At 42.2% G+C, this 14,749-nt stretch overlaps 1 protein-coding gene across 2 annotated transcripts in view; it reads left to right on the forward strand.

Annotated features, from left to right (window-relative positions):
- Nucleotides 1–14,749, forward strand: part of Ttc27 (tetratricopeptide repeat domain 27) — a 123,808-nt gene that overhangs the window by 64,389 nt on the left and 44,670 nt on the right. For both annotated transcript variants that reach the window (XM_055618255.1, XM_055618264.1), the window contains one exon: nt 10,109–10,336. In XM_055618255.1, the coding sequence (XP_055474230.1) occupies nt 10,109–10,336 (228 nt within the window). The remainder of the gene's footprint in view (nt 1–10,108; nt 10,337–14,749) is intronic.

A 14,749-nucleotide genomic window follows, 5' to 3' on the forward strand; every position in this document is an offset into this window, starting at 1 on the left:
GGCCCAAATTCTACATGGTGTGGTGACTGGCTGATGAGGCGCAGGGGCTCCTCCCTTGCCAGGGTCACTTTACAGCCTCCTCCCAACACTGTCCGGTGTCTGGGCTAAGCAGTGCAGCTTCCCCTGGGTGTTTGAACTGCAATTGTAGGTTCTGCTCAAGTCAGAGCTCTTAAGTTCATGCTGAGATTCATATTCACTATTAAGAAAAGTAATTGTGTGAGATTGTAAAAATAAAATAGATTAATAACTATCCTTTACATATATGGGAATACAGTTTTATTTAAAAGACATTTATGTGACACATTTTCCTCTATCTTTATAAAAATGTGTGTCTGAGCTGTGTGTCACCCCAGGATTTAGGAGGCAAGCCTGGCTTCCCTTTCACCCCTCCACCCCAGTTTGTATTTTCTCACAGGGAGACCAGCGTACAGCTTGCCGGAAAGCTTCTGCACTCCTAGTCAATCACATATTTGATAAAGCATAATGATGTTGCAGGGACTGTGCACGGTGCCCAGGGGCGTATTCTTGTACACTGGGCACATCTTTTGTAGTTCTTTTTTTTAAAGTAATACATAAGTGGAGGAAGAAGGATAAAACTGGGACTTGATGGAGAGCATGAAAAAGACCAAGGAATGCAGTATGACTCGTGGAAGAAAGGAAATATATTGCCTGTGAGCACTGCCCTGGGCAGAGAGAAGTCTGTTGGCAGGAGAAGGAGGTGTAAGCTCTCAAGGAGAAAGAATTAACTTATCTAACACAAAAATGCACAGCATTAATGTGTGGGAGGAGGTCAGCCCAGACCAGGCAGGGTCACTGCTCTGGGATTACTCCCCTTCTCTAGGAAGTTGCTTTACCCTGGCCCTCCACGCCCATCTTCCAGATAAGAAAACATCCTAAGTTGACGGGTTTGGCAGTGACAAGTCACTTGCCACCCACCGCGTTCTTAAAGAGTTGTGGTGGTTGGGAGTTGGGTCTGAAGTAAGCTACTAAGGTGAAGTCCTTGACCCGCCAGCATTTCTCAGTGGGAACATTTTCCTGGTCTATGCTTACTCTTTGCTTTGTCTTAGACTCTACCACATCTTCAAGCCTATAATGCAATGAGTGTAGTTAGAGATAGAATGTATTTTGCCATGTTTTTTAATCAAATAGCCACTGTTAGGGTATGATTTGATGTTCTAAGCTTTGGATCCTGCTTAAATGTGGGCTGTCTGTTGAATAGAGACCCTCTTACTGGGTTAACAGTGTCTCTCTTTTTTGACCTTTTTAAAAAAACATGTATGTGTCTGTGTGTGTGTGTGTGTAAGTACAAGTGCACAACTGTGCGTCTATGTGTGGAGGCCTGTGTTTTGCTAAGTTTCTCACCACCTGATTTTCTGAGGCAGGATCCTGGCTGTTTAGCTACAATAGCAGTTCGCTGCAGGGATCCTGGCTCCACCTCTGCGGTTGGGATTGCAGCGGCCTGTCTTGGGTTTTGAGGATTCGAACTCTGATTGTCACACTTGTATGTCAAATGCTTCATCAACTTGAATCATCTTCCTTGCCCCTCATTTCTAATTTTAGTGATTTGAGGCTTCAGAACCATCTTTTGGTTTAGTGTTTTTCTGTCTTCTGCCTCTTTTTTTTTTTTTTTTAATATTTATTTATCTTTATTTTATGTGCATTAGGATGAAGGTGTCAGATCGCTGGGAATGGGCATTACAGACAGTTGTAAGCTGCCATGTGGGTACTGGGAATTGAACCCGGGTCCTTTGGAATAGCAGACAATGCTCTTCTTAACCGCTGAGCCATCTCTCCAGCCCCCATCTCCTGCCTCTTTTATCTTCGTCATTTTCTTCTTTCTGCATGCTTTGAGTTTAGCTTGCTCTTCTTTTTGATACTTATGGTAGAAGGTGAGGTTATTGATTGATATTTTTTTCTTTTTCAACATAGACATGTAGAGCCATAAATTTTCCTCTGTGCATACTTTTGCCATGTCCTGTATGTTCTAGAATGTCTCTGTTTTGCTTCATCTCGATGTGCTTTGAGGAAATTTGCTGTAATTTCCTCTCTGACTCTTGGCTGCTCAGGAGTATTTGATTCCCTTAATTCGTTTACTGCGTGACTGCAGTCCTGTCAGATTTATTGGGGCTTGTATCATGAGCCACGGTTTAGTACATCCTGGAGAATGTATGTGCATTCTTGAGAAGAATGTCTATTTTGCTCTTGTAGGTTGGAGTATTTGTTAAGTAATCTTTTCATTCAGTACATCTGTAGCATTGCTCATATCTTCCATTTCCATCTGTTACATAGTTTTCTGCCCATCATTGCAAGGTAGGCATGAATTCTCCATATATCATTGCTATGTTGCCCATTTCTCTTGCCAGTACTGCCAGTTTCTGCTTCGTGCACTTTGGGGATGTGCTATAGGTGAATACATTTATAACTGTTGTTCTTTTTGGTGGAGTGAACGTTCTAGCATAAAGGTGATTTTTCCCGTTAACAGTTTTTTTTCTGGAGGTCTGACATTTTGTCTGCCTAGTATAGCTACTCTGGCTCTCTTGGTTACTGATCATCCCCTCCCCGACACTTTCACTTTCACATTTGTATGCTAAGATCTAAAGTGTGTCTCCTGTAGAGGACATCTTAGATGAATAATTTTTTATTCTTTTTGCCCGTTTTCTGTCATTGATGCAGTATTGGTTCCTTTATACTTAATCACTGTTAATACAGGTATGCGTCAATCTTTTTTTTTTTTTTTTTGCATCAATCATTTTTTAATGTCATACCTTTTCTTCAGTTTTGTTGTCACTCTGTTATTCACCACCTCATGCAGCTGTGAGATTTATCATTATCTCTAGCTGTTTTCCAGCGCTTTTCCCTGAACAAGCCCAGCAGTGGATGAAATGGGAGTGGGCTCTCCAGGCCCTTATAGATGGGCAGATAATATTACATTTTTTAGAACAAGGCTTTAAGGGACCAAACCTAGTGGGCTCCCTCTGGTGGTTGCCAGATCAGTTCCCACTGAGACCGCCGCTGTAGATTTTGAAGGGTGCTACAGAGTTGGAGGGGAGGGAACAGATATGGCCAGGTTACAGTGCCACAAAGCCAGTTGTCCTTATCACGATTCGGCCATTTCTTTTGAGTGAATGTGTTTTGTATTATTGCACACATGTACTTGGTAACTTTGAGAGAGCTTGAAAAAAGCTGGTTCTCCTTCTGGTTGCTTTTATGGTGGATTTTCAGATGTTCTTGTGCTCTTGCTCACCCCTTTTTTCCTTCCCTCCTCCCTTTTCTCTCTCTCTCTCTCCTTCTCTCCCTCCCTCTCTCTCTCTTTGTCACTCTCTCTTTTTCTGTTGTCAGTCCATGGAATGGTATTTGGAGAGAGGTTTTTGCTTTCCAGCTTTGTGGCTTTTGGTTGGAGACTGACCACTTGATTGAGAAATCTGTTTTAACTTTGTCTCACATGGTTAACACCTACTTCTCAGAATTGTAATTAGAACTGAGGTAATGTAGTTACCCACTGATGAACTGACTGAAAAATGAACCTATGAGTCACCATTTAATGGGAGGATACAAAAGATAAAGGAGACATAGATGTAAAAGGTAAAAATGTCAACAGGGTTGTACCTCTAGGCTTGCTTTTTTTATGGAAGAAGTAGATGCTTTGAATCCTTTTGGGAATAAGGGGTCTCCTGGAGCTAGGGCTTACATAAATATGGAAAGATCTAGCAAAGTTAAGTGAGAGTCAGAGGATCGGGGAAGAGGTCTTCCAGCGGTTCCTGTGAAGCCTGGACACAGGTGGGTAAGTCAGACATTGAAGGAGAATCTGAGAAGGCACTCCTGCCATTGAGATGAGACTTTGAAGAGAAGCTTCAACAGAGGTTTGTGGCAGTCTCTGGGAACTTTGTAGATAGCAGCCCTGCGAGCTCAATGGGAGATTCTCACTGAGGGCCTGGAGTTGTTTTGATCACAGGGCTGGCTCACAGCTGGAAAGCTCAGCTACACACACACACACAAGGCAAGGGCCACCTGGGCTTCCCAGGCTGCTCTGGGTCCTGCTTGGCACTGTGTTTGCCCATGACCATGTTGGCTTGCAAAGGCTGTTGGTTCATTCTGCCTGTAGTTCCCAGCAGGTTCCCCTCTGCCAAATTCTGACATAGAAACAGAAACAAAGGGCATTTAGGAAACCTCATTCCTAGATTAAGCACATTGATGTGACATAAATGCCCAGGTAAGGGCCTAGCTCTTTGCCTTGGGAGTTTGGTTATCTGGAGACAGCAAACTATTAGCGATACTTTGTAGATTATTTTACATTGCTAAAGAAGACTTCTGAGACAGGGAAACCTAAAAACATTTATTTCTCTAGTAGAGTTTAGAACATAGAAGATTAAGCATTCCTTTCACAAGCCTTGTGTCTGAATGACTTGGCATTGTGACCAGTGCCCAATAGAAGCAAGTTGGCAGAGGAGAGATTTCCTCTCAGTAGTTTCAAAGGGATTCAGACCATCATAGTGGTGGGGGTGTGGTTGAGCTTGGGGCAGTGTGAGTGTGTGGCAGACACAGAGGTGCCTCCCCAGGAAGCAGAATGGTTCCCACTTCAGGCTGGGTGTCCCCTTCAAAGGCCCCATCTGCTAAGGGTTCACACTAGTGCTGATAGCTGGGGACAAGCACTAAAAACAGCAGCTTATGTGTAAGGTTTTTACACTAAAACCATGAGCACTTGTTTTGGTTAATAGGTGAATTCCTTGTTGGCAATTTATGAAGATAAATTTTATAAATTGAACATTTTGTCATAATCTGTGGTGTAAAGCAGGTGATTTTCAATTGGGATTTGGTTGACATTAACACAATTTCTTAATCTGGTTTCTTGAATTCTATCAGTAGAGTATTATCAAGGCCAAGGCCATTGACTGAGTTCTGGTGGGCTGATAAAGCATAAAGTTCATGTTGTTCTCCGGCAAGACAGGACAAGTGTTTTCACTGCTGTCATCTGACAATATGTAGCTCTTGGATAGAAAGCATTTGTCTTTATCCTTATCCATTTCTCAAGGGCCAGAGCTTCAGAAGACAGATCATGTCCTGGAGAGTAGCTGTAATTAGTTTCACCACTGTATCACAATTCATGGTGCTTTCTAGGACCCATGCATGTTCTCAGTTTAAATGGGTGTGTTAGCTGTACCCTATGCACTTAGTACCTTTGGAGTTTAGACAGTTTTCTGTGGCTTATGTAGACGTGCACTGCTGCCTAGGTTTATTCTTTTAGATGGAAAGACTATTGCTTGGCTCTCTATACTGTTCTGCTGGCTACTCGTTATATCTACCTTGCCTTGTGTTCAGGAACTAGGGAAGTAATCATTGGTAGATTCAGAGACTTATAGGCCTACTCTGGAATGCACTAATTCCTGAAAATTCTTTAGGTTCCAAAGGATTAGCGTTAACCAAAAACTAACTCTGAAAGAAGTCTTTTTCCCAGGATACATATACTTAGTAAATGACTCTATTTACTTCGTTAAAGCTAAATAGAAAAAAGAATTTTGCCATGTACTTGGTACATTATCACATGGTCCTTTCTAAATGGTATTTATCCTCCTTTGTTGTATTTCAGAGACTGAGTTTTTGAAGATATTCAGGGATAGGAATTGGGTGAAAGATGGCACCTTAGAGACTCAGATACTTATACTTTTTTTAAAAATTATTATTATTATTATTAGTTACATTTTATTAACTCTGTATCCCACTCCCTTATTCCCTCCCAATCCCACCCGCCCTCCCTCATCTCCTCCCTGCCCCTTTCCAAGTTTTTTAAAGATTTATTTATTTATGTATACAGCTTTCTGCCTGCATGCTAGAAGAGGGTACCAATCTCATTATAGATGGTTGTGAGCCACCATGTGGTTGCTGGGAGTTGAACTCAGGACCTTTGGAAGAACAGCCAATGCTCTTAACCTCTGAGCCATCTCTCCAGCCCTGACTGATACTTACACTTTTTAAGATGTTACATCCATCAAGATAGACCTTAGCTGGCTGCCTGTCTACATTGGTTAGGATCCATCAGCCACTACTTACAATCCATGCTGCTCCAGCTGCTCTAGCATGACTTTGGCTGGCTGTGTCTGTGCTAATTGTTGTGCATATTTTGCTCCCAGCGCGCTTGCCAGGTCTCTGCCACCTTGGGTCTAATCATCTCCATTGAAGTCTGGAAGCTTGTGACAGCAGAAGTACTCCAAAGCTTTCCCCTATTTCATGGGGCATTTATAATAGACATTTTCAAGTATGCTTTTTCTCCCATGTTCTCATAGCCAAGATAAAAGGAGCAAACCCAGGTCCTCTGGTGACAGAGTTGGGGTGGGTGAGCAGGTTGTGAGAGATAACTTAATGTGTCTGTCTGTTCTGAGTGTTGGATTCCCTCCTCCACATTATGTGAGGAATTTCTGGCATCTTAGCTTTGCTTAGTTTTTTGGCCACATCTAAGTCCAAGTTTCATCATGTAGTTGAGAACATTATTTAGAACTATCCCCAGCTGTTTGAGTTAGCATTGTGAATCAAAACTCTCTTGGGGATCTCAGTTCAGCCTGATTTCAATTATGGTCGCGTTTGTCTCTGGTTTAACACCTCTAGAATCTTTTTGATCCCACAGTTTTCTCTCTATAAATTAAAATCTTTCGGTGCCTTTTCTGTGTGAATTACGTGTAGAGGCTGTGACCTACGAATAGAATGCTGCAGGCATCAGTCATAACATCTTAAGGTAAAATGCTGCCACTCGTGGGTAAAGGACTGCCACCTCTTCTGGTGCAGGATTCAAGAAGTTGGGGAGTTTCTGATTCTTGACTAATCCAAAAGTTTTTGTCATGATTATTGGCCTCTTTAGCTTCTAGACGTGAGGGAGTAACTGGTACTCGGCTCAACTCGCCTGTATTTCCTGCTGCTATGTATGAGTCTGCCCAAAATATAGCAGCTTAAACCCACTTCAGGCTCTCTTTAAGTTGTTTCTCCTCTGTGTCTCTGTAGGACAGGAATTTAGGGAGGGCTTTGCTGGGCTTTGGGATTTCTCAGCAGTTACAATTAGGTGGTGGTGAAGTGGGTGCTTCATGGAGCTTAGGATACTCATGCCCATAGAAGTCCTCCACACTTAGAATAGCTTGAGAGCAGCTGGAATTCTTTGTCCTCTTGTAAAGCTTCTCTTTGTGGTTTCTCCTCATGAATTAGCTGAGGGACAATGGGACTGCTTACATGGCAGCACAGGGCTCCAACCCCACATCCAGAAAAGGCTCCCAGCTTTGAAAGGCTCTCACTGTTACTTTTGCCATAGTCCCAAGCCCACAAAAACAAACAAACAACCCCAACATGTTAGCTAAAAGTCCATTGAGAAAATAAGAATAAAGTAAAACACATTTGATTAGCTCCAACTTTTACTCAGAACTAATGAGCCTGAATCTGTCCTACCTGTGCAGCAGTCCTGTGGCAGACACCATCCTGACAACTGACCAGGACTGGACACCAGAAATTCCCTAGTTCTCCGCCTCGAGGATTGAAGACACCCAAGGCCGTTTTCTTTCCTTCAGCTATCTAAGTGAATTTGGAAGCAGCTGATATGCCTCTCACATGCACTCCTTCGTGGTTACCCTGTCACTCCAGGCACAGAGCCCTGCGCTTGTAGGTTCTTTAGTCTCAGGCACCGAGAAGGCAGTTCCAGAATTCTTTCCTCCCCGAGACTCATGCGCTTGCCAGTGTTTATTCCTGTCACAGTTGTGCCATCTTCCAATTCAGCAGAGAGACTCAGTCACAGATTTCCAGGATATAGTGCAAACAGTCACATCTGCCCGGAGTGACTATGATGTTTACCACAGACCAGAGTCTGCAGATAGAACAGAAAGGAACTTTAAGTGAGTCAGCTTTGGAATTTGTGGAATGGTGTGGTACAAATTTAAACACCATTCCGGCAAGAGAAATGCTTTTGAACATTGTAAGCTTATTTCACCAGAGATGGTGGGGCCACTATCATATGAAGTTTTGGTTAAATGTTTGTCTTCATGGGTTACAGAATTTGCTCAGATATATTAATAACCATTATATTACTTGCGAATAGAGAAAACTTATGTTCTAAAACACTGAATTATAAAACTTGATGTTTGCTTTGGCTTTCGGGGACTTGTGATTGTTTTCCCAGGGAAACTATCCAGTAGATTTGATTCCATGTCCAAATAGGTCTCACAGTCTGTATTGCCTGTACTATATCATAAGTGCAGAAATGCCAGCATCCAGAGACACTTTGAGAAGTGCTTCCTATATTTAAAAATGCTCACAAAGATTAGGCACCTTACAGACACATCTAACTTAAACTGCATCTAGTGTATACCCTTTCAGGTTGCCATTTTATCAGAAACAGGATGGCAGACATGGGTGAGGTAAGCTGAGGGTCCATAGTAGTAATAAGCAGAGAATTACATCATCAGGTAGACTGGCGGATGATGGACATCAAGGAATGACACTCTTACTTAAACCTTGTAGTGAGGGTGATCTTTAAGTTGACTACCTGGAACCACATGTTCCTGGTGATGGTATTGCTAAGCAGGCTGGGTAGAAGTCATGGGTGAACACGGAGAACTTGGTTAAGTACTGGTCTTCAGCAGCTGCTGTATTGTTGCACACTTGACAACCATGGTTAGGTAGACAGGAGAGAACAGCAACAAATTGTGCCTGCTAGAGTTGTGGCTCCTGCTAAATCCTTGGGGATCAGGCCCCCACTGTCTCTGCAGCTCTGTGTAGGCGTAGGGAGTCAGGACTCCTTAGCTCCTGGCCTTTGGAGCTTACAGTTAGGACTCTTGAGACCCTTGGTTCTAAAGGACTGACAGCTTTAGAAGCCCGTCCAGTGACTAGTGCCTTTTTGTCCTCTTCTGCCTCTTTATCACCTGGCTTCTACCGCAGTACTCTACCCTTTCTACTTCCATTGTCTCCTTTGTTACTACACTGTGCTTTCTTGAACCATTTAACTCCCTCTTCTGATGGGCAGTCCTAGCCATCTTGCTGTTGCTTTTGTAGCTCACCCTGCTGACTGCCCAGCTGTTACTGCCATGGTCCTCTACTGTTCCTGTCACTGCTGTCTGTAGTCCCACATTACTAGAAGCAGGCAAGAAGGGACCACTAAAGAAAATCCTTTGAGGAGAGAGAGAGAGTTGTTTTGTGTGTGTGTGTGTGTGTGTGTGTGTGTGTGTGTGTGTGTGTGTGTCCCTTACCCCACTCACTAAATGAGACTGTATAACCTATTGGGGTGTTTGGACTAATCACAGCACACCTCACATACAAATGCAGCTTTTGTTTGCACCAGTCACGGACCCTCTGCCAGGCTAGCTGGAGAAGTGTCCCCAGCTGGCCTTGGTGATCACCAAGCCTTAGGAAAGCAAAAGTCCTGGCTGAGGCCATGCTTCTGGAGGCAAAACAGTGGTCATTGTCCAGTTGTCTCAAGGTTTTTTGGAGTGTTCCAGATGGCAGAGAGTCCAGTTTTATAGATTACTCCCTTCCCCCAATTTCAATGACATCACAAGTGTTTACCATAAGAACTCAGTTGACATTGACACAAACAGTGACTTCAGCAAACTTGCCAGTGCTTACCAGCTGCCCAGACAAGGAGGGAGAGAGGGCCCCACTTTCTCTCAGTGGGAAGTTGCATCTGTATGTGAGAAGTGGCTTGGTTAAGACATAAATTTTTAACAGTGCCTTTTAAATTGCATCTCCTCTTTTAAATAAAACTTCAACAATTTAAATATAGAACACTTAAAACCCAACAAAACCGTCTTCATGTTGCGGGGCAAGGTCAGGTAAAGACACTTCTCTAAGAGCAGCAGGGGACGAAGCAAGCAGGGACCAATGAGGCATGGCTGGCCTGACAGGCGGGGGACTCCCCAGAGCCTGGGATTCCAGGGACTCAGAGTAGTCCCTGCCTCTCCTGATTCCTTTTCACTTGTGCCGTGTTTGTTTTCCCATGGGCCTTTTTCAGGCAGCCTGTGCTCTTGAGCCATGAAATGAGCAAGTAATTGAAAATACACAGACTATGAGATAAAAGTTGTACATGTGCTAAAAATAGCATTTAGTCACAATTAAGGGAATTTGCTGTTTTTGTTGTTGTTCATAGGCAGAAGAAGTCCTTAGGCGAGAACTGGAGAAAAAGGAAACGCCAAGTTTGTACTGCTTGCTTGGAGATGTCCTGCAAGACCACTCCTGCTACGACAAGGCCTGGGAACTGTCACGACACCGCAGTGCGCGTGCCCAGCGCTCCAAAGCCCTCCTCCATCTTCGGAACAAGGAGTTTCGGGAATGTGTGGAGTGCTTTGAACGCTCAGTCAAGATTAATCCCATGCAGGTAAGACCTCATAAAGCCTCTGGTTCTTGGCATGGGGTTTTCTCTTCATAAATATAGTAACATGTAGGATGGGTTACTGATTATTTAAGGAGAAAATGTACATACAGATTATTTAAGGAGAAATTTGTACATTTGCAAATAAATCAAAACATTTAAAATACACTTTCTGTATGTGTGGATGTGGGTGCACACATGTGTGGGTGCACGTGGAGAGTAAGGGATATATACAGGTGTTGGTCCTCAAGAGCTTGTCCACCTTGTTTTGATCTGCCAGTGTCTCTCACTAAATAGGCTGTGTTGAGCCTCAGGGATCCTGCTGTCTGATTCCCCTGTGTTGGGATGAGAAAGGCATGCTATCACTTGGGCTTTTGTACATGCTGGGCATCAGACTCAGGCTATTGTGCTCCAACATTGTACTGATGGAGCCATCTCTCCAGATCCCTTTAAGCAACCTTGTAAGATATGAAAAATTAAAGGGTGTCTAGAGCTGTACATTCATGATAAGTCTGCAGGAGAGAACCTAGTTTTAAGGGGGAATTACCTTTATTGGTACATAATCATGGTAAAATGATTTTATTAGAGACTGTTTTTTCTCTTGCTGTCAGACTTTCTAGTGCCTTCACAGTTCACCAGTCATGGCTCCCACACATGCACACAGTCTGAATGATTCATCTGGTAGAAACTTAGGTTGCTTCTACCCCTTGCCTGTTAGAAGAGTGCTGCAATGAAAAAACGGTGTGTGTAAAGAGTAGCTTTAGGCGGTGTCTTTTACCCTGAAAAAAATTAGGACAGGGTGGCCAACCTTTTGGCTTCTCAGGATCACACTAGATGGAGAAGAACTCTTAAACCACACATTAAATCCACAAGCAATAGTGAAAGCTTATGAGGAAAAGTCTGTATAGTTCTGTGATATTTGCTACTACAGAGAAGGAAAAGGCCCCCCACAGTAATCCTAACTATGTGGGGCCCATTCAGAGGGCCGTTTAAGACCATTGAGCAGGTCCTAAGTTTGTGATCACTAATAAAGAAAATGAACATATCCAAGTAACAAAATTTGTTGATTTAAAAAAATCATAAATGTAGCATTTAATTATAAAAGCAACATAAACTAGTAGGTTATTTGACATTGCATTTGAAAACGATACATCATTATCTGTTGTGATGGACAGTTGCAATTCTCAGTGAGCTCTCGGAGTGCTTATCAGCTAGCTTGGTCCTGGTTTTACTCTAGTATGCGGTGTCGAGAATAACTGCTCACATGGGCTGGAGCATTGGCCCAACACTAAGGAACTAAGGATTTTAGTTTGGTTCCGAGTAAGTATCTGGAAGTACAGTTCCAGCTAATCTGACACCTTCTTCCAACCTCCTCAGGCACCAGGCACACACATGGTGCTCATACATTCAGGCAGGCAAACACTCATACACATAAAATACAGTATATCTAAAAAGAAATTTGTAAAGTAGTTGCTCATAAATTTTAGTGCTGCCAAAAAGGATGACATGAATAATGTATGATGTTTTTCTCTGTGAAGATAGGAGCTAGAAGAAAGTCCAGGAAAGACAAAGGATTGCAGTTTTCTCTTTAAATTGGATGTTACATTGGAGCTTTATGCATTCCATTTGTAAGTTGGCAGGTAACATAGATCTATGTCAATTGAAAATGGAGTCATGATTATACCAGAATACTGTTTTCATGGAAATCCTTAAATCTGTTTCTAAACTCTGTGTCAGATTGAGAAGCAAGGCTTCATTTTTGTTTACAGGACAATATTTAGCCAGTGGGTCACAATGCATAAAATTGTCTTAACCTGAGTTTGCCATAGTTGCAGCAGCTTTTTTTTTTTTGTTTTGTTTTGTTTTTGTTTTTAAATCTCAAAGAAGCATGTACTCATTTGCATGAGTGGCTAAATCCACTAAAAAATGTTAAGTCTGTAAGCCAGATTTTGTTATCAAGTCTGGCATAACTTTTGTTTGATAACTGCAAGTACATGCTGACATGTTGAAGATTATAAAATCTTTTTGATACTTGACCTTGACTTAGCCTTATTCTTGGGAAGTGATGATGTTACCATAGGTAGCCTACACACCGTTTTTCCTTTTTCTTTAACAGAGCCTGGATAGTTTTAAAGAATTCGTGTAATTGACGATGACTTAATATCTTGTCCCTTATGAAAGTCACAGTATTGGATAACAATTTATATGATGTTACACATTTTTAATACTTTTGGCCATACGTTTTCTTGATGTACTGTACAGTGGTACTTCACTGAATGTGAGTTTTGAGCAGCGACTGCATCATCTTCCACTTTTGTGAGACCTTGATTTTTACCGACCATCTCCCGGGCACACTGAGTAATCAGACATGTGGACAGTGGACAAAGAAAAGCCTTTTAATAGCAGTAAAGAAGCCGTCTTCTCTATGACATTGTATTCATCATTGGTACAAATGGCAAGTAGAGCCTTGTCATCCACCCAAAGAGGAAAAGCATGCAAACACTTTGTGTTATGTTGCAATGAAACTTGGTGAGCTACAAAGCGCATACTCAGGAACCATGTAATCAAGTTGCAGATACTTCATTAAAATTCTCATAATATTGTAAGTAAGTGATTTACTTACAACATTGGACCACATTTATAGCTGTCCTGGGGCCCATACAGGTCATGTGCTGCTTGTTGGACACCTCTGACTTAAAATTGGCTGCTGATGTTTACAGAACTGCCACCAGCCAGGTACCTTTTTGGGTAATCAAGCTGGTATTAAAATCCAGATGATCTAACTGTGGAGCCAACAGTTTTTTGTTTTGTTTTGTTTTGTTTTGTTTTGTTTTTCCCGAGTTGAGGTTAAAAAAATGCATATGTAACATGTAATTTGTCATTTCTGAATGTGGAGTTTATTAATATGAAGTAGGTTCATACTGTTGGGCAACTGGTCTCTACACCCTTTTTATCTTCTGAAACTGAAACTCTTATATCCATTAGCCAAGTCCTCATTCCCTTTCTCTAACCTCTGGCAACCACGAACTCAGTTGCTCTACATTATAAGAGCAGAGTCATACAGTGGTTGTTTCTCTTACGTCTATGTGTGTTTGGCCTGCTTGTGTGTAAGCAAACCACATGTATGTAGTGCCTGCAGAGACCAGAAGAGGGCATCAGATCCTCTGGAACAGGGATTATAGACATTTGTGAGCAGCCCTGTGGGCACTGGGAACCTAACCCTGGCCATCTCCAAGGGCAGCCATTGCTCTTAACTTCTAAGCCATCTTTCCAGCCCTTGTATTTGTCTTTGATGACTGGCTTATTTCACTTTGTTCACTTATTTCACTCAGAGCTCATCCATGCTACATAGATACGAGAACTTCTTTCTTTTGAGACTGGATAATATTGTATTGTGCCACATTTTGTTTGCCTGCCCATCGGGTGGAGATTTGGATTGTTGCCTATTATGGACAGTGTTGAAATGATATGAAAATGGGTGTGCAAACAAACAAACAAACAAACAAACAGATAATGCTTTTTTAAAATTAGCTTTCAAAGAATTAGGTTTCATTATACTATTTTTAAAACAAAATTTAAGTGAGTGAATGTGTGTGGGGTATGTGACAAGTTGAGCTAATTGTTTGCTTTTTTTTACTGAAAAATGAATGCAATTAATATCTTCCCAAACTGGTGAAAAGTCACAGTCTAAAGAATAGAACATTCATGTATAGCGAATCTACTGAAGTTAGTGGGTATTACTTGGCAGAAAAGGTGTGTAATATATAGCTTTGGAGTTAGTTTTCGTTGACAGCTGTACCAACTTAGTGATTCTAACTGAATATGATTATATAACTTCTGCAGATAACTTTGGTTTTCATAATGGGGAAGTGAGGATATATGCTATTGGCTCCCGAAAGGGAGCAATACCAGAGATGGGGGTGGGGGTAATCCCATAATGAAGTATCTCATAACGCACAGGGAAGCCATCTATACTAACTTTTCTATCCTATCACATCAGTAGCATTATGGTTGAAAAACTGTGCTCTAATTTAAATCACTCTTTCCTCCTCTCATATATAAGAAGATATGATGGGTTTGGCTTTGAGGGACAAGTCTTACTTCAGTGGGTAAAGGAGGGCCAGACTGTGGGTACAGCAGCCTAAGTAGGGCCTTGGGAACCAAAAGCTGAGTGTGTGCTGAAGGGATGGAAGAGCTGGTGAAAAGGCCAGTGTTTCAGACTGGGAGGAAATTAGGCCGTGATAGTGGGAATGGTAGATTGGACCCAGGCTATCAGATATCTTAAATGTGGGGCTAGGCTGATTGTCTTTCCTTAGGTTGTTAGGGAACCTGTGAAGTTGCTTTAATGTCATGCTTTGTCTTCAGTGCAAGAATGGGGTGTGCGTAGCGGGAGCTAAGGGTCCTTGTTCTGTGCGCACT

This window comes from Psammomys obesus, unplaced genomic scaffold (assembly GCF_907164565.1).
Source record: "Psammomys obesus unplaced genomic scaffold, mPsaObe1.curated_primary_1811, whole genome shotgun sequence".
NCBI classification, from domain to species: Eukaryota; Metazoa; Chordata; class Mammalia; order Rodentia; family Muridae; genus Psammomys; species Psammomys obesus.